The sequence below is a fragment of the Oncorhynchus tshawytscha genome, linkage group LG28 (genome assembly GCF_018296145.1).
Source record: "Oncorhynchus tshawytscha isolate Ot180627B linkage group LG28, Otsh_v2.0, whole genome shotgun sequence".
Lineage (NCBI taxonomy): Eukaryota > Metazoa > Chordata > Actinopteri > Salmoniformes > Salmonidae > Oncorhynchus > Oncorhynchus tshawytscha.
The window spans coordinates 28231712-28253091 of NC_056456.1; the positions used below are offsets into that span (position 1 = coordinate 28231712).

The window sequence follows — 21380 nt, forward strand, 5'->3', positions numbered from 1 at the left end:
TACTAAATGCGTGTATCGCCGGGAACAAATAAATGATTGCACAAGAATGAAAGTACCATATTAAAAGAAAAACAAGCCTAGATTTGTTATTTATACATTTCAATTGTGTTTTATTAATATTTGAAACATGATATCTATTTGGTCACACAGTACATTTGACAATTTTGTGTTTGAGAGCTGGCTTTCTGGTTGTTACGTCATAGATTCCACCCGGACTGTTTTACTGGCTGGACAGTTACAGCCAGCTAGTTAGCGTAGCTGCTACAGAAACAAAATCCCGGACCCCGTAGCAAACACAACTTCTCATGTAACTTTACACATCTCTTATACCGTTGAAATTGTATACATTTAGCTCAAAGGGAAGAGTTTGTGGTCAAGATGGGAGTGCCGAAATTCTACCGATGGATTTCAGAGCGATACCCTTGCCTGAGTGAAGTTGTCAAGGAACATCAGGTATGATATCGATATTCTACTTTGCTTATTAATAACGTTACTGTTGCAGCTAGCTAGCAAGCGAAATATAGCAGGCCTATAACGGGTTCATATCCACGTATTGCTGTTTCCACTCTGCTGCACTCGCTACTGATATGATTATTATGGTAATACATAACCCAACATGTTATTGTAAATATAAACATAGCTATAGCTAGTTAGCCAACCAATATTTACCAACCAATTTCGTGTTTGACTCCATTTCCCTCTAGGTACTTATTTAGCCAGCTAGTTTATGTTACTACTACCAGCTCCGTTTAGATGATCATAACAATAAGTCTACCGTGTGTGAATAAGACCTATGTTAGCTAGCTACACTTTAAGTTTGTCAAGTAGCTAAATAGAAACATTTTCTGAATAACACATTGCAGTCGTCGACCTGATACAACACTGTCGAGATCACCGCCAGGTTAGCCCAAATGTATCGCCATCAGTGGTGGAAAAAGTACGCATTATATTAATAGGTGCGTGAATTGGACCATATTGATGTCCTGCCTGAGCGTTCAATTAATGTAACGAGTACTTTTGGGTGTCTGGAAAATGTATGGGAGTAAAAAATGCATTGTGTTTAGGAAAGTAGTGGAGTAAAAGTTGTCAAAAATATAAATAGTAAAGTACACATACCCAAAAATAGTACCTAAGTAGCACTTGAAAGTATTTCTATCTAAGTAATTTACATTACTGATTGGTAGGTATGCAATATGCATTAGGGAGTGAAATGTTGACCTCAGGCCACAGTATGACTCTGTGACCCTCTGCCCTGAGTCATGCTGTGGTTTAGCTACAAGCGTGTTAACTCTGCATGTTAATGTTTCCTAAATAATAATGCACTTCTTCCTACTGTTTCCAGTTAACCCCACTAGATCGTTTTTATCCTCAACTCATAAATACACTTCCACCATTATTCAAGGATTGATGCTATTATCCACTTGCTATAGGTTAATAGACATACTACTCCAACATTCCCCTTTCCCCCCTCTTCTCCAGATTCCGGAGTTTGACAACCTCTACCTGGATATGAATGGCATCATCCACCAGTGCTCCCACCCCAATGACGAGGACGTCCACTTCCGTATCTCGGAGGAGAAGATCTTTGCAGACATCTTCCACTATCTGGAGGTGCTGTTCAGGATCATCAAGCCCAGGAAGGTGTTCTTCATGGCCGTGGATGGGGTGGCTCCTCGGGCCAAGATGAACCAGCAGAGAGGCAGGAGATTCAGGTAATGATCATGATTATAATAAATTCATTTGAACTTTATGTGCTGTATCTGTGACAGAGTGGCATAGTGATAGATCACACATCTTCATTAACATGTTTCTTGTAAAGGTCGGCCAAAGAAGCAGAGGACAAGATAAAGAAGGCCCTAGAGAAAGGAGAGGTCCTACCCTCTGAGGCCCGCTTTGACTCTAACTGCATCACACCTGGTATGTAGCCTACTACACAATCCATCCACTTCTCCACCTATCTATCTGTCAGCTCATACCCTCATCCAAATCCTAGGTTTTTAGGATGTAGGTGTCATGAATGAAGGTGTTTGTATTCATTAGGGCACACCATAGCAAAATGTTCTCCAACAGAGAAGGAAATTAAGCTTTTCTTCTTATTAAGTTCCGGTAGTCCCTCCCAGTTTTGGTCTGTTTTCTTCTGTTTGGTGCCTAATGAATACGACCCATCATATCTCTCCTGTAGGGACGGACTTCATGGCCAGGTTACAGGAGCAGCTCAAGTACTTTGTCAACAGTAAACTGTCCACAGACAATGCCTGGAAAGGAGTTAACGTCTACCTTTCTGGACACGAGGTGAGGGCTGGGGGCTCTGTGTGCATGTATGTCTGTCAGTGTGTGTTTCTGTTGCACATTTCACAGATTTCCCCACAAATGTTTCATAGTGTGCGTGCGACTTCTGTTTTCCTCGGTGACTGACTGTAACTAGGGCTGTGGCGGACATTACATTTTGTCAGCTGGTTATTGTCATGCAAAAGACTGCCGGTTTCACTGTAATTTACCGTTAATTAACAAACACATTTAGCATCTCTAGGCCTCCACACATACAAGCTGCTGATGCATGCCTTTGAAAACATCAACATTTTAAAAAGTCTAATAAATCAATTGAATGTACATCATCACAGTAAATCCATTATTTTAGGCAGGTGTAAAAAAACACTATAACATGAAGAAAATGTATTTCAGAAGAATATAATATTAGTTGGCCTGCTGTATGTTATCTGACTATGTGCCATGCCATAGGATGTAGGCTTGTTCATCTATCAAACAAGATATGCTTATAAGTCCCATGCCATTATATGATTTTATAGTAAGAAGATTATAAAATAGATATTGAATAAAATAGAAAGCATATTTTTCCATGTAATTGCATATGAAGTGCGCATATGAAGTGGCTATGTTGAGCATAAAAGTGATAATTTGAAACAGGTCCTACAGTGCATTCTGGAAGTATTCAGACCCCTTTCCTTTTTCCACATTTTGTTTTGTTACAGCCATATTCCAAAATGAATTAAATGTTTTCCCTCATCAATCTACACACATACCCCATAATGGCAAAGTGAAAACAGTTTTTTAGAAATGTTAGCACATTTTTAGAAAGAAATACATTATTTACATAAGTATTCAGGCCCTTTGCTATGAGACTTGACATTGAGCTCAGGTGCATCCTGTTTCCATCGATCATCCTTGAGATGTTTCTACAACTTGGTGTCCACTTGTGGTAAATTTAATTGATTGGACATGATTTGGAAAGGCACACCTCTCTATATAAGGACCCACAGTTGACAGTGCATGTCAGAGCAAAAATCAAGCCATGAGGTTGAAGGAATTCAAATCAAAATCAAATGTATTTATATAGCCCTTCTTACTTCAGCTGATATCTCAAAGTGCTGTACAGAAACCCAGCCTAAAACCCCAAACCGCAAGCAATGCAGGTGTAGAAGCACGGTGGCTAGGAAAAACTCCCTAGAAAGGCCAAAACCTAGGAAGAAACCTAGAGCGGAACCAGGCAATGAGGGGTGGCCAGTCCTCTTCTGGCTGTGCCGGGTGGAGATTATAACAGAACATGGCCAAGATATTCAAATGTTCATAGATGACCAGCATGGTCAAATAATAATAATCATAGTAGTTGTCGAGGGTGCAACAGGTCAGCATCTCAGAGAACGCAGTGGCCAGGTCAGTCCCCAAGAACGCAGTGGCCTCCATCATTCTTAAATAGAATCATTTTTAGAACCACCAAGACACTTCCTAGAGCTGGACAAACTGAGCAATCGGGGGAGAAGGGCCTTGGTCAGGGAGGTGACCAAGAACCCGATGGTCACTGACATAGCTCCAGAGTTCCTTAGAGATGGGAGAACCTTCCTGAAGGACCATCATCTCTGCAGCACTCCACAAATCAAGCCTCTATGGTAGAGTGGCCAGACGGAAGCCACTCCTCTGTAAAAGGCACATTACGTCACGTCTGGAGGAAACCTGGCACCATCCCTATGGTAAAATACGGTGGTCGCAGCATCATGCTGTGGGGTTGTTTTTCAGCGGCAGGAACTGGAAGACTAGTCAGGGTCGAGGGAAAGATGAACAGAGCAAAGTACAGAGAGGTCCTTGATGAAAACCAGCTCCAGCGCTCTCATGACCTCAGACTGGGGCGAAGGTTCACCTTCCAGCAGGACAACGACCCTAAGCACACAGCCAAGACGACGCAGGAATGGCTTTGGGACAAGCCTCTGAATGTCCTTGAGTGGCTCAGCCAGAGCCCGGACATTAACCCGATCAAAAATATACAGTGCCACTGACACGGCCCGCAACCAGAACATGCGAACTCTCCTTCACTGCAGCCGATGTGAGGAAAACATTTAAACGTGTTAACCCTCGCAAGGCTGCAGGCCCAGACGGCATCCCCAGCCGCGCCCTCAGAGCATGCGCAGACCAGCTGGCTGGTGTGTTTACGGACATATTCAATCAATCCCTATCCCAGTCTGCTGTTCCCACATGCTTCAAGAGGGCCACCATTGTTCCTGTTCCCAAGAAAGCTAAGGTAACTGAGCTAAACGACTACCGCCCCGTAGCACTCACTTCCGTCATCATGAAGTGCTTTGAGAGACTAGTCAAGGACCATATGACCTCCACCCTACCTGACACCCTAGACCCACTCCAATTTGCTTACCGCCCGAATAGGTCCACAGACGATGCAATCTCAACCACACTGCACACTGCCCTAACCCATCTGGACAAGAGGAATACCTATGTGAGAATGCTGTTCATCGACTACAGCTCGGCATTTAACATCATAGTACCCTCTAAGCTCGTCAAAAAGCTCGAGACCCTGGGTCTCAACCCCGCCCTGTGCAACTGGGTACTGGACTTCCTGACGGGCCGCCCCCAGGTGGTGAGGGTAGGCAACAACATCACCAGCCCGCTGATCCTCAACACTGGGGCCCCACAAGGGTGCGTTCTGAGCCCTCTCCTGTACTCCCTGTTCACCCACGACTGCGAGGCCAGCATCAAAGCTGGGACCGAGAGACTGAAAAACAGCTTCTATCTCAAGGCATCAGACTGTTAAACAGCCACCACTAACATTGAGTGGCTGCTGCCAACACACTGACTCAACTCCAGCCAGTTAATAATGGGAATTGATGGGAAATGATGTAAAATATATCACTAGCCACTTTAAACAATGCTACCTAATATAATGTTTACATACTCTACATTATTCATCTCATATGTATATGTATATACTGTACTCTATATCATCTACTGCATCTTTACGTAATACATGTATCACTAGCCTCTAACTATGCCACTTTGTTTACATACTCATCTCATATGTATATACTATACTCGATACCATCTACTGTATCTTGCCTATGCCGCTCTGTACCATCACTCATTCATATATCCTTATGTACATATTCTTTATCCCCTTACACTTGTGTGTATAAGGTAGTAGTTTTGGAATTGTTAGTTAGATTACTTGTTGGTTATTACTGCATTGTCGGAACTAATAGCACAAGCATTTCGCTACACTCGCATTAACATCTGCTAACCATGTGTATGTGACAAATAAAATTTGATTTGATTTGACATCTCTGGAGAGACCTGAAAATAGCTGTGCAGCGACGCTCCCTATCCAACCTGACAGAGCTTGAGATGATCTGTAGAGAAGAGTGGGAGAAACACCCCAAATACAGGTGTGCCAAGCTTGTAGCGTCATACCCAAGAAGGTTTGAGGGTGTAATCACTGCCAAAGGTGCTTCAACAAAGTGCTGAGTGAAGGGTCTGAATACTTATGTAAATATGATATTTCAGTGTTTTAATTTTAATAAATTAGCAAACATTTCGAAACCTGTTTTTGCTTTGTCATTATGGAGTATTGTGTGTAGGTTGATAGGGGGGGGGAAACTATTTAATCCATTTTAGAATAAGGCGGTAATGTAACAATGTGGAAAAAGTCAAGGGGTCTGAATACTTGCTGAATGCACTGTGTATGCTAGCCTTAGAGTTATTTGGCAACTTTAATTGTGAATGACGAAGACCTTAAAAGCACGATACTGTTTTGATGATGTTTGATGTGATTATTCGATTGCATTTACATTGCTGTCAGAGTGGTTAGGGGGACACTGGAGCCCTGACGACCAGGCTGACCTGATGATCGTTAGTGAGTTGGTACTATGTCCAGAGTGCATAGGAGGAGATTACCATGACTCACCAGTCACATTGAATTTGACAGTGGTCATGACTCATGACTACCAGTGTCGCGGTATTACGGTCACCTCAACGGCCCTAACTGTAACGCTGTTTCTCTCAGACGGTAATACGGTCACCTCAACAGCCCTAACTGTAACACTGTTTCTCTCTCTAACGGTAATACGGTCACCTCAACAGCCCTAACTGTAACACTGTTTCTCTCAGACGGTAATACGGTCACCTCAACGGCCCTAACTGTTTCTCTCTCTAACGGTAATACGGTCACCTCAACAGCCCTAACTGTTTCTCTCTCTAACGGTAATACGGTCACCTCAACAGCCCTAACTGTAACACTGTTTCTCTCTCAGACGGTAATACGGTCACCTCAACAGCCCTAACTGTAACACTGTTTCTCTCTAACGGTAATACGGTCACCTCAACAGCCCTAACTGTAACACTGTTTCTCTCAGACGGTAATACGGTCACCTCAACGGCCCTAACTGTAACACTGTTTCTCTCTCAGACGGTAATACGGTCACCTCAACAGCCCTAACTGTAACACTGTTTCTCTCTCAGACTGTAATACGGTCACCTCAACAGCCCTAACTGTTTCTCTCTCAGACGGTAATACGGTCACCTCAACAGCCCTAACTGTAACACTGTTTCTCTCTCAGACGGTAATACGGTCACCTCAACAGCCCTAACTGTAACACTGTTTCTCTCAGACGGTAATACGGTCACCTCAACGGCCCTAACTGTAACACTGTTTCTCTCTCAGACTGTAATACGGTCACCTCAACAGCCCTAACTGTTTCTCTCTCTAACGGTAATACGGTCACCTCAACAGCCCTAACTGTTTCTCTCTCTAACGGTAATACGGTCACCAACAGCCCTAACTGTTTCTCTCTCTAACGGTAATACGGTCACCTCAACAGCCCTAACTGTAACACTGTTTCTCTCAGACGGTAATACGGTCACCTCAATGGCCCTAACTGTAACACTGTTTCTCTCTCAGACGGTAATACGGTCACCTCATCAGCCCTAACTGTAACACTGTTTCTCTCAGACGGTAATACGGTCACCTCAACAGCCCTAACTGTAACACTGTTTCTCTCTAACGGTAATACGGTCACCTCAACGGCCCTAACTGTTTCTCTCTCTAACGGTAATACGGTCACCTCAACAGCCCTAACTGTAACACTGTTTCTCTCTCTAACGGTAATACGGTCACCTCAACAGCCCTAACTGTAACACTGTTTCTCTCTCTAACGGTAATACGGTCACCTCAACGGCCCTAACTGTTTCTCTCTCAGACGGTAATACGGTCACCTCAACGACCCTAACTGTTTCTCTCTGACGGTAATATGGTCACCTCAATGGCCCTAACTGTAATACTGTTTCTCTCAGACGGTAATACGGTCACCTCAACAGCCCTAACTGTAACACTGTTTCTCTCTAACGGTAATACGGTCACCTCAACAGCCCTAACTGTTTCTCTCTCAGACGGTAATACGGTCACCTCAACAGCCCTAACTGTAACACTGTTTCTCTCTAACGGTAATATGGTCACCTCAACGGCCCTAACTGTAACACTGTTTCTCTCTCTAACGGTAATACGGTCACCTCAACAGCCCTAACTGTAACACTGTTTCTCTCTCTAACGGTAATACGGTCAGCTCAACAGCCCTAACTGTTTCTCTCTCAGACGGTAATACGGTCACCTCAACGGCCCTAACTGTAACACTTTTCTCTAACGGTAATACGGTCACCTCAACAGCCCTAACTGTAACACTGTTTCTCTCTCAGACGGTAATACGGTCACCTCAACAGCCCTAACTGTAACACTGTTTCTCTCTCTAACGGTAATACGGTCACCTCAACAGCCCTAACTGTAACACTGTTTCTCTCTCAGACGGTAATACGGTCACCTCAACAGCCCTAACTGTAACACTGTTTCTCTCTCAGACGGTAATACGGTCACCTCAACGGCCCTAACTGTTTCTCTCTAACGGTAATACGGTCACCTCAACGGCCCTAACTGTAACGCTGTTTCTCTCTCAGACGGTAATACGGTCACCTCAACAGCCCTAACTGTAATGCTGTTTCTCTCAGACGGTAATACGGTCACCTCAACGGCCCTAACTGTAACACTGTTTCTCTCTCAAACGGTAATACGGTCACCTCAACAGCCCTAACTGTAACACTGTTTCTCTCTAACGGTAATACGGTCACCTCAACAGCCCTAACTGTTTCTCTCTCAGACGGTAATACGGTCACCTCAACAGCCCTAACTGTTTCTCTCTCAGACGGTAATACGGTCACCTCAACGGCCCTAACTGTAACACTGTTTCTCTCTCAGACGGTAATACGGTCACCTCAACAGCCCTAACTGTTTCTCTCTCAGACGGTAATACGGTCACCTCAACAGCCCTAACTGTAACACTGTTTCTCTCAGACGGTAATACGGTCACCTCAACAGCCCTAACTGTAACACTGTTTCTCTCAGACGGTAATACGGTCACCTCAACAGCCCTAACTGTAACACTGTTTCTCTCAGACGGTAATACGGTCACCTCAACAGCCCTAACTGTAACACTGTTTCTCTCTAACGGTAATACGGTCACCTCAACGGCCCTAACTGTAACACTGTTTCTCTCTCAGACGGTCACGGTCACCTCAACAGCCCTAACTGTTTCTCTAACTCTCAACAACTAACTGTAATACGGTCACCTCACCAACAGCCCTAACTGTTTCTCTCTAACGGTAATACGGTCACCTCAACAGCCCTAACTGTTTCTCTCTCAGACGGTAATACGGTCACCTCAACAGCCCTAACTGTTTCTCTCTCAGACAGTAATACGGTCACCTCAACGGCCCTAACTGTAACACTGTTTCTCTCAGACGGTAATACGGTCACCTCAACGGCCCTAACTGTAACGCTGTTTCTCTCAGACGGTAATACGGTCACCTCAACGGCCCTAACTGTAATGCTGTTTCTCTCAGACGGTAATACGGTCACCTCAACGGCCCTAACTGTAACACTGTTTCTCTCTAACGGTAATACGGTCAGCTCAACAGCCCTAACTGTTTCTCTCTCTAACGGTAATACGGTCACCTCAACAGCCCTAACTGTTTCTCTCTCTGACGGTAATATGGACACCTCAACAGCCCTAACTGTAACACTGTTTCTCTCAGACGGTAATACGGTCACTTCAACGGCCCTAACTGTAACACTGTTTCTCTCTCAGACGGTAATACGGTCACCTCAACAGCCCTAACTGTTTCTCTCTCAGACGGTAATACGGTCACCTCAACAGCCCTAACTGTAACACTGTTTCTCTCAGACGGTAATACGGTCACCTCAACGGCCCTAACTGTAACGCTGTTTCTCTCAGACGGTAATACGGTCACCTCAACAGCCCTAACTGTAACACTGTTTCTCTCTCAGACGGTAATACGGTCACCTCAACGGCCCTAACTGTTTCTCTCTCAGACGGTAATACGGTCACCTCAACGGCCCTAACTGTTTCTCTCTCAGACGGTAATACGGTCACCTCAACAGCCCTAACTGTAACACTGTTTCTCTCTCAGACGGTAATACGGTCACCTCAACAGCCCTAACTGTAATGCTGTTTCTCTCTAACGGTAATATGGTCACCTCAACAGCCCTAACTGTTTCTCTCTAACGGTAATATGGTCACCTCAACAGCCCTAACTGTAACACTGTTTCTCTCTAACGGTAATACGGTCACCTCAACAGCCCTAACTGTTTCTCTCTAACGGTAATACGGTCACCTCAACAGCCCTAACTGTAATACTGTTTCTCTCAGACGGTAATACGGTCACCTCAACAGCCCTAACTGTTTCTCTCTGACGGTAATACGGTCACCTCAACGGCCCTAACTGTAACACTGTTTCTCTCTCAGACTGTAATACGGTCACCTCAACAGCCCTAACTGTAACACTGTTTCTCTCTAACGGTAATATGGTCACCTCAACAGCCCTAACTGTAATGCTGTTTCTCTCTAACGGTAATATGGTCACCTCAACAGCCCTAACTGTAATGCTGTTTCTCTCTAACGGTAATACGGTCACCTCAACAGCCCTAACTGTAACACTGTTTCTCTCAGACGGTAATACGGTCACCTCAACGGCCCTAACTGTAACACTGTTTCTCTCTAACGGTAATACGGTCACCTCAACAGCCCTAACTGTAACACTGTTTCTCTCAGACGGTAATACGGTCACCTCAACAGCCCTAACTGTAACACTGTTTCTCTCTAGACGGTAATACGGTCACAGCTCAACAGCCCTAACTGTCACCTCAAAGCCCTAACTGTGCTGTTTCTCTCTAACGGTAATATGGTCACCTCAACAGCCCTAACTGTTTCTCTCTCAGACGGTAATACGGTCACCTCAACAGCCCTAACTGTAACGCTGTTTCTCTCAGACGGTAATACGGTCACCTCAACAGCCCTAACTGTTTCTCTCTCAGACGGTAATACGGTCACCTCAACAGCCCTAACTGTTTCTCTCTCAGACGGTAATACGGTCACCTCAACGACCCTAACTGTAACGCTGTTTCTCTCAGACGGTAATATGGTCACCTCAACAGCCCTAACTGTAATGCTGTTTCTCTCTAACGGTAATATGGTCACCTCAACAGCCCTAACTGTAATGCTGTTTCTCTCTAACGGTAATACGGTCACCTCAACAGCCCTAACTGTAACACTGTTTCTCTCAGACGGTAATACGGTCACCTCAACAGCCCTAACTGTAACACTGTTTCTCTCTAACGGTAATACGGTCACCTCAACAGCCCTAACTGTTTCTCTCTCAGACGGTAATACGGTCACCTCAACAGCCCTAACTGTTTCTCTCTCAGACGGTAATACGGTCACCTCAACGACCCTAACTGTAACGCTGTTTCTCTCAGACGGTAATATGGTCACCTCAACAGCCCTAACTGTAATGCTGTTTCTCTCTAACGGTAATATGGTCACCTCAACAGCCCTAACTGTAATGCTGTTTCTCTCTAACGGTAATATGGTCACCTCAACAGCCCTAACTGTAACACTGTTTCTCTCTCAGACGGTAATACGGTCAGCTCAACGGCCCTAACTGTTTCTCTCTCTAACGGTAATACGGTCACCTCAACAGCCCTAACTGTTTCTCTCTCTAACGGTAATACGGTCACCTACGGTCACCTCAACAGCCCTAACTGTAACACTGTTTCTCTCAGACGGTAATACGGTCACTCAACAGCCCTAACTGTAACACTGTTTCTCTCTCAGACGGTAATACGGTCACCTCAACAGCCCTAACTGTAACACTGTTTCTCTCTCAGACGGTAATACGGTCACCTCAACAGCCCTAACTGTTTCTCTCTCAGACGGTAATACGGTCACCTCAACAGCCCTAACTGTTTCTCTCTCAGACGGTAATACGGTCACCTCAACAGCCCTAACTGTAACACTGTTTCTCTCTAACGGTAATACGGTCACCTCAACAGCCCTAACTGTAACACTGTTTCTCTCAGACGGTAATACGGTCACCTCAACAGCCCTAACTGTAATGCTGTTTCTCTCAGACGGTAATACGGTCACCTCAACAGCCCTAACTGTAATACTGTTTCTCTCAGACGGTAATACGGTCACCTCAACAGCCCTAACTGTAACACTGTTTCTCTCTAACGGTAATACGGTTACCTCAACGGCCCTAACTGTTTCTCTCTCAGACGGTAATACGGTCACCTCAACGGCCCTAACTGTAACACTGTTTCTCTCTAACGGTAATACGGTCACCTCAACAGCCCTAACTGTAACACTGTTTCTCTCTCAGACGGTAATACGGTCACCTCAACAGCCCTAACTGTAACACTGTTTCTCTCTAACGGTAATACGGTCACCTCAACGGCCCTAACTGTAACGCTGTTTCTCTCAGACGGTAATACGGTCACCTCAACGGCCCTAACTGTAATGCTGTTTCTCTCAGACGGTAATATGGTCACCTCAACAGCCCTAACTGTAACACTGTTTCTCTCTCAGACGGTAATACGGTCAGCTCAACAGCCCTAACTGTTTCTCTCTCTAACGGTAATACGGTCACCTCAACAGCCCTAACTGTAACACTGTTTCTCTCAGACGGTAATACGGTCACTTCAACTTCCCTAACTGTAACACTGTTTCTCTCTCAGACGGTAATACGGTCACCTCAACAGCCCTAACTGTAACACTGTTTCTCTCTCAGACGGTAATACGGTCACCTCAACGGCCCTAACTGTTTCTCTCTCAGACGGTAATACGGTCACCTCAACAGCCCTAACTGTAATGCTGTTTCTCTCTAACGGTAATACGGTCACCTCAACAGCCCTAACTGTTTCTCTCTCAGACGGTAATACGGTCACCTCAACAGCCCTAACTGTAATACTGTTTCTCTCAGACGGTAATACGGTCACCTCAACAGCCCTAACTGTAACACTGTTTCTCTCTAACGGTAATACGGTCACCTCAACAGCCCTAACTGTTTCTCTCTCAGACGGTAATACGGTCACCTCAACAGCCCTAACTGTTTCTCTCAGACGGTAATACGGTCACCTCAACAGCCCTAACTGTTTCTCTCTCAGACGGTAATACGGTCACCTCAACAGCCCTAACTGTTTCTCTCAGACGGTAATACGGTCACCTCAACAGCCCTAACTGTTTCTCTCTCAGACGGTAATACGGTCACCTCAACACCTGTTTCAACAGTCACCTCAACAGCCCTAACTGTTTCTCTCTCAGACGGTAATACGGTCACCTCAACAGCCCTAACTGTTTCTCTCTCAGACGGTAATACGGTCACCTCAACAGCCCTAACTGTGCTTTTCTCTCAGACGGTAATACGGTCACCTCAACAGCCCTAACTGTAACGCTGTTTCTCTCAGACGGTAATACGGTCACCTCAACAGCCCTAACTGTAACACTGTTTCTCTCAGACGGTAATACGGTCACCTCAACAGCCCTAACTGTAACACTGTTTCTCTCAGACGGTAATACGGTCACCTCAACAGCCCTAACTGTAATGCTGTTTCTCTCTCTAACGGTAATACGGTCACCTCAACGGCCCTAACTGTAACTCTGTTTCTCTCAGACGGTAATACGGTCACCTCAACGGCCCTAACTGTAATGCTGTTTCTCTCAGACGGTAATATGGTCACCTCAACAGCCCTAACTGTAACTCTGTTTCTCTCAGACGGTAATACGGTCACCTCAACGGCCCTAACTGTAATGCTGTTTCTCTCAGACGGTAATATGGTCACCTCAACAGCCCTAACTGTAACAGTGTTTCTCTCTAACGGTAATATGGTCACCTCAACAGCCCTAACTGTAACACTGTTTCTCTCTAACGGTAATATGGTCACCTCAACAGCCCTAACTGTAACACTGTTTCTCTCTAACGGTAATATGGTCACCTCAACAGCCCTAACTGTAACACTGTTTCTCTCTCTAACGGTAATACGGTCACCTCAACAGCCCTAACTGTAACACTGTTTCTCTCTCAGACGGTAATACGGTCACCTCAACAGCCCTAACTGTAACACTGTTTCTCTCTCTAATGGTAATACGGTCACCTCAACAGCCCTAACTGTAACACTGTTTCTCTCTCAGACGGTAATACGGTCACCTCAACGGCCCTAACTGTTTCTCTCTCAGACGGTAATACGGTCACCTCAACAGCCCTAACTGTAATACTGTTTCTCTCAGACGGTAATACGGTCACCTCAACAGCCCTAACTGTAACACTGTTTCTCTCAGACGGTAATACGGTCACCTCAACAGCCCTAACTGTAACACTGTTTCTCTCTAACGGTAATACGGTCACCTCAACGGCCCTAACTGTAACACTGTTTCTCTCTCAGACGGTAATACGGTCACCTCAACAGCCCTAACTGTTTCTCTCTAACAGTAATACGGTCACCTCAACAGCCCTAACTGTTTCTCTCTAACGGTAATACGGTCACCTCAACAGCCCTAACTGTAACACTGTTTCTCTCTCAGACGGTAATACGGTCACCTCAACGGCCCTAACTGTAACGCTGTTTCTCTCTCTAACGGTAATATGGTCACCTCAACAGCCCTAACTGTAACACTGTTTCTCTCTCAGACGGTAATACGGTCACCTCAACAGCCCTAACTGTAACACTGTTTCTCTCTAACGGTAATACGGTCACCTCAACGGCCCCAACTGTAACACTGTTTCTCTCTCAGACTGTAATACGGTCACCTCAACGGCCCTAACTGTTTCTCTCTCAGACGGTAATACGGCCACCTCAACGGCCCTAACTGTAATGCTGTTTCTCTCTAACGGTAATACGGTCACCTCAACAGCCCTAACTGTAATGCTGTTTCTCTCAGACGGTAATACGGTCACCTCAACAGCCCTAACTGTAACGCTGTTTCTCTCTCAGACGGTAATACGGTCACCTCAACGGCCCTAACTGTAATGCTGTTTCTCTCTCTAACGGTAATATGGTCACCTCAACAGCCCTAACTGTAATGCTGTTTCTCTCTAATGGTAATATGGTCACCTCAACAGCCCTAACTGTAACACTGTTTCTCTCTCAGACGGTAATACGGTCACCTCAACAGCCCTAACTGTAATACTGTTTCTCTCAGACGGTAATACGGTCACCTCAACAGCCCTAACTGTAATGCTGTTTCTCTCAGACGGTAATACGGTCACCTCAACGGCCCTAACTGTAATGCTGTTTCTCTCAGACGGTAATACGGTCACCTCAACAGCCCTAACTGTAACACTGTTTCTCTCAGACGGTAATACGGTCACCTCAACGGCCCTAACTGTAACGCTGTTTCTCTCAGACGGTAATACGGTCACCTCAACAGCCCTAACTGTAAAGCTGTTTCTCTCAGACGGTAATATGGTCACCTCAACAGCCCTAACTGTAACACTGTTTCTCTCTAACGGTAATATGGTCACCTCAACAGCCCTAACTGTAACACTGTTTCTCTCTAACGGTAATATGGTCACCTCAACAGCCCTAACTGTAACACTGTTTCTCTCTAACGGTAATACGGTCACCTCAACAGCCCTAAACTGTAACACTGTAACTCTCTCAGACGGTAATACGGTCACCTCAACAGCCCTAACTGTAACACTGTTTCTCTCTCAGACGGTAATACGGTCACCTCAACAGCCCTAACTGTAACACTTCTCTCTCAGACGGTAATACGGTCACCTCAACGGTAACTGTTTCTCTCTAACGGTAATACGGTCACCTCAACAGCCCTAACTGTAACGCTGTTTCTCTCTAACGGTAATACGGTCACCTCAACAGCCCTAACTGTTTCTCTCTCAGACGGTAATACGGTCACCTCAACAGCCCTAACTGTTTCTCTCTCTAACGGTAATACGGTCACCTCAACAGCCCTAACTGTTTCTCTCTCTAACGGTAATACGGTCACCTCAACAGCCCTAACTGTTTCTCTCTCAGACGGTAATACGGTCACCTCAACAGCCCTAACTGTAACACTGTTTCTCTCTAACGGTAATACGGTCACCTCAACAGCCCTAACTGTAACACTGTTTCTCTCTAACGGTAATACGGTCACCTCAACAGCCCTAACTGTAACTAACTGTTTCTCTCTCAGACGGTAATACGGTCACCTCAACAGCCCTAACTGTAATGCTGTTTCTCTCAGACGGTAATACGGTCACCTCAACAGCCCTAACTGTAACACTGTTTCTCTCAGACGGTAATACGGTCACCTCAACAGCCCTAACTGTAACACTGTTTCTCTCTAACGGTAATACGGTCACCTCAACAGCCCTAACTGTTTCTCTCAGACGGTAATACGGTCACCTCAACAGCCCTAACTGTAACACTGTTTCTCTCTCAGACGGTAATACGGTCACCTCAACAGCCCTAACTCAGACGGTAATACGGTCACTCAACAGTTTCTCTCAGACGGTAATACGGTCACCTCAACAGCCCTAACTGTTTCTCTCTCAGACGGTAATACGGTCACCTCAACAGCCCTAACTGTTTCTCTCTCAGACGGTAATACGGTCACCTCAACAGCCCTAACTGTTTCTCTCTCAGACGGTAATACGGTCACCTCAACAGCCCTAACTGTTTCTCTCTCAGACGGTAATACGGTCACCTCAACAGCCCTAACTGTTTCTCTCTAACGGTAATACGGTCACCTCAACAGCCCTAACTGTTTCTCTCTCTAACGGTAATACGGTCACCTCAACAGCCCTAACTGTTTCTCTCTCAGACGGTAATACGGTCACCTCAACAGCCCTAACTGTTTCTCTCTAACGGTAATACGGTCACCTCAACAGCCCTAACTGTAACACTGTTTTCTCTCTAACGGTAATACGGTCACCTCAACAGCCCTAACTGTAATGCTGTTTCTCTCTAACGGTAATACGGTCACCTCAACAGCCCTAACTGTAACACTGTTTCTCTCAGACGGTAATACGGTCACCTCAACGGCCCTAACTGTAACACTGTTTCTCTCTAACGGTAATACGGTCACCTCAACAGCCCTAACTGTAATGCTGTTTCTCTCTAACGGTAATATGGTCACCTCAACAGCCCTAACTGTTTCTCTCTCAGACGGTAATACGGTCACCTCAACAGCCCTAACTGTAACACTGTTTCTCTCTCAGACGGTAATATGGTCACCTCAACAGCCCTAACTGTTTCTCTCTCAGACGGTAATACGGTCACCTCAACAGCCCTAACTGTTTTTCTCTCTAACGGTAATACGGTCACCTCAACAGCCCTAACTGTAACACTGTTTCTCTCTCTAACGGTAATACGGTCACCTCAACAGCCCTAACTGTAACACTGTTTCTCTCTAACGGTAATACGGTCACCTCAACGGCCTTAACTGTAACACTGTTTCTCTCTCAGACTGTAAAACGGTCACCTCAACAGCCCTAACTGTTTCTCTCTCAGACGGTAATACGGTCACCTCAACAGCCCTAACTGTTTCTCTCTCTGACGGTAATACGGTCACCTCAACAGCCCTAACTGTAACACTGTTTCTCTCTAACAGTAATACGGTCACCTCAACAGCCCTAACTGTTTCTCTCTCAGACGGTAATACGGTCACCTCAACAGCCCTAACTGTTTCTCTCTCAGACGGTAATACGGTCACCTCCTCAACAGCCCTAACTGTAACACTGTTTCTCTCAACGGTAATACGGTCACCTCAACGGCCCTAACTGTTTCTCTCTAACGGTAATACGGTTCTAACAGCCCTAACTGTAACACTGTTTCTCTCTAACGGTAATACGGTCACCTCAACGGCCCTAACTGTAACACTGTTTCTCTCAGACGGTAATACGGTCACCTCAACGGCCCTAACTGTAACGCTGTTTCTCTCAGACGGTAATACGGTCACCTCAACGGCCCTAACTGTAACGCTGTTTCTCTCTCAGACGGTAATACGGTCACCTCAACGACCCTAACTGTTTCCCTGTCAGACGGTAATACTGTAAGCCTGTTTCCCTGTCAGACGGTAATACTGTAAGCCTGTTTCCCTGTCAGACGGTAATACTGTAAGCCTGTTTCCCTGCCAGACTCCAGGAGAAGGAGAACATAAGATCATGGAGTTTATCCGCTGGGAAAACACCAAGCCAGACCACGACCCAAACACACGCCACTGTCTCTATGGCCTGGACGCTGACCTGGTGGGTGGCCTGTGTGTGTGTGTGTGTGTGTGTGTGTGTGTGTGAGAGAGATGGCACAGATGTGTATCAGGGAGGGTGTGTGATATGTATGTCTCTGGTAATTTTAGTGTCAGCTTTTTACAGTTCTCTTACTATTTACACAAACTCTGGTATGCTGTGATGTAAGGTCTGTTGTGTTAACTATGATATCTCTCACTCCTCTCCTACAGGTGATGTAAGGTCTGTTGTGTTAACTATGATATCTCTCACTCCTCTCCTACAGGTTATGGAAGGTCTGTTGTGTTAACTATGATATCTCTCACTCCTCTCCTACAGGTGATGTAAGGTCTGTTGTGTTAACTATGATATCTCTCACTCCTCTCCTACAGGTGATGGAAGGTCTGTTGTGTTAACTATGATATCTCTCACTAGTCTCCTACAGGTGATGGAAGGTCTGTTGTGTTAACTATGATATCTCTCACTAGTCTCCTACAGGTGATGGAAGGTCTGTTGTGTTAACTATGATATCTCTCACTAGTCTCCTACAGGTGATGGAAGGTCTGTTGTGTTAACTATGATATCTCTCACTCCTCTCCTACAGGTGATGTAAGGTCTGTTGTGTTAACTATGATATCTCTCACTCCTCTCCTACAGGTTATGGAAGGTCTGTTGTGTTAACTATGATATCTCTCACTCCTCTCCTACAGGTGATGGAAGGTCTGTTGTGTTAACTATGATATCTCTCACTAGTCTCCTACAGGTGATGGAAGGTCTGTTGTGTTAACAATGATATCTCTCACTCCTCTCCTACAGGTGATGGAAGTTCTGTTGTGTTAACTATGATATCTCTCACTCCTCTCCTACAGATGATGTTAGGTCTGACGAGCCATGAGCCACACTTCTCCCTACTCAGAGAAGAGGTCCGCTTTGGAGGGAAGAAAAACCAGAAAAGGTGTGTGTGGGCATGTGCAAGAGACAGTGCTGTGTGTGTGTGTGTGTGTGTGTGTGTGTGTGTGTGTGTGTGTGTGTGTAAGACAGAGGTATAACGATGGGCACTTATTCGAAAATCTGAACGGACGTTTGTATTCGATTACTTGTTTGTTCATTTTTTGGAGAAATGGCAATTACAGGCATGCACATAACGGGGTTCCTCAAGACCTGACACGGATCAATGCAAAACATTCACCAGAAAGATATTTAGTTCTATCAGACTTCTCTTTCACTGTTGCTGTTAGCCTAAAACTACCGGAGAATAGCAGCATGTCTGCTGGTGTGGTAGCTTTCCTCTGCTCTCAGAATTTGCATCATTCTGATTGTTCAAGAGAGTATAAAGACATTTTTAAATGATAATATTATGTATTTACATTTTTTTTTTTAATAGAATTGACTATCCAGAAAACTGAAATGTCTTGATATGATTTTAATAGTGAAATATACTGAACAAAAATATAAATGCAACATGCACCAATTTTGAGTTATAGTTCATAACAAGGCTACTAAGCAACTTTTTTATTTTATTTCTTCCATTCTATATTTCTGAATTCCATTCTTTTTACTTTTTAGATGTGTGTATTGTTAGACATTAATGCACTGTTGGCGCAAGGAACATTTTGCTACACCTGCAATAACATTTGCTAAACATGTGTATGCGACCAATATAAGTGGCTTTGAAATATGTATTTCACATGAATGGATGGGGTGCACCCGCTTGGGAGCCAGGCCCAGCCAATCAGAATTAGTTTCTCCCCACAAAGGGGCTTCATTACAGACAGAAATACTCAGAGTGACTGGTCTCAGATGATCCCACAGGTGAAGAAGCAGGATGTGGAGGTCCTGGGCTGGCGTGGTTACACATGGTCTGCGGTTGTGAGGCCGGTTGGATATACTGCCAAATTCTTTAAAACAACACTGAAGGCAGCTTATGGTATAGAAATGATCTGGCAACAGTTCTGGTGGATATTCCTGCTGTCAGCATGCCAATTGCACACTCCCTCAACTTGAGGCATCTGTGGCATTGTGTTGTGACAAAACTGCACATTTTAGAGTGGTCTTTTATTGTCCCCATCACAAGGTGAACATGTGTAATGATCATGCTGTTTAATCAGCTTCTTGATATGCCACACCCTTCAGGTGGATGGATTATCTTGGCAAAGGAGAAATGCTCACTAACAGGGATGTGAACACATTTCCGTACATTTTAGAGAAATAGGTTTTTGTGCGTATGGAACTATTTCTGGGATCTTTTATTTCAGCTCATCAAACCTGGGAGCAACACTTGTTGCGTTTTTCTATTTTTGTTCGGTATTATTTCCAATGCCATCCCTAGTAATCAGTATGTATTGTCCTCCTGTAGAATAACTGCTCCAGAGGAGACAACCTTCCACCTACTGCACCTGTCACTATTTAGGGAGTACATAGACTACGAGTTCTCTGAAGTTAAGGTAAGACACATTCATTCATACAAATCTTGCTGGAGTGTGACCAATATAGTAGATTCAAAATAAACTCCCCTAAAAGTAATCAATTCACACTATCAGTTCTCTATGAATGGTTTGAATAATAATAAGGTCATATGATTGGTTGTTCCTTACAGTAAGATCTCATCCTGTTGGTTGTTTCTGAATAAGATCTCTTTCGATTGGTTGTTTGACAGAATAAGATCTCATTTGAGTACGACCTGGAGCGAATCATAGATGACTGGATCCTGATGGGCTTTCTTGTTGGGAATGACTTCATCCCTCATCTTCCTCATCTTCACATTAACCACGACGCCCTACCTCTTCTTTACCGCACCTACATCAGTGTGCTGCCAACACTAGGAGGTGAGAACACATGGACAAGCTCATAAATTAGGGCTGACCCCATTTAGTCCACTGGTTTATTGTTTGGTCAAAAGGCTGTTGGTTGACCAAGATTTTTTTTAGTCGAGCAGTCGCAAATATATATATTTATGGCACACAAGACAGCTGTCTGATTCGCGCCTGTCTCAGTGGACTAATCCATTGCGGAGGCCGTGTGGTTGCTGCAGTCTAAGAAGAAGAGGAGTGTAACTAAGATGCACAATGGACATCTCTCTCCAGAATGCACTCTCTCCCGCCAATTCCTGCACATTCATTGTTTCATAACTTCATTGTGTGAATAGTTTGCCCTTTGATTGTTAGTCTGTCAATTCCACATTTATTTTTTTTAATCTACAGTAGTACACCTGATTATCTACGCGCACCTGATTACCCATAGAAGTAGGCCTAGGCTACCTGGCCTGCGAGCAAATGTAGGCTTATAAATGTGCCCATTTGGGGATCTGACAGTATTTCTGATTGTCTTTAATCACCACCACTTGTGAGCTGTGGAGCTTCTCAAAGTACATTTTTCTTCACCTCAAACAGCAAGGAAACAAAGTCTGTTTTTACATCCATTGAGAATGACAATAGTCCAGTATGTATTTGAAGTCTTTCCAGCTCTCTCCCTTTAGATAACCACTCGGTGTGAAAAGGAAAAATGTCATGCTCTGAACC

The 21380-nt window shown here is 44.8% G+C and overlaps 1 protein-coding gene across 5 annotated transcripts in view; it reads left to right on the top strand.

Moving 5' to 3' along the window:
* Nucleotides 1-215: 215 nt before the first annotated feature.
* Nucleotides 216-21380, top strand: part of xrn1 (5'-3' exoribonuclease 1) — a 48769-nt gene continuing 27604 nt past the window's right edge. For 4 of the 5 annotated variants that reach the window (XM_042307791.1, XM_042307794.1, XM_042307793.1 and 1 more), the window contains exons 1-8: nt 217-453; nt 1480-1712; nt 1820-1917; nt 2183-2292; nt 17776-17886; nt 18732-18817; nt 20219-20306; nt 20519-20687. In XM_042307791.1, the coding sequence (XP_042163725.1) occupies nt 379-453; nt 1480-1712; nt 1820-1917; nt 2183-2292; nt 17776-17886; nt 18732-18817; nt 20219-20306; nt 20519-20687 (970 nt within the window). In that variant the 5' untranslated portion in view covers nt 217-378. Of the gene's footprint in view, nt 454-1479; nt 1713-1819; nt 1918-2182; nt 2293-17775; nt 17887-18731; nt 18818-20218; nt 20307-20518; nt 20688-21380 lie in introns of all 5 variants that reach the window. The other variant, XM_042307795.1, reaches the window with a different exon arrangement.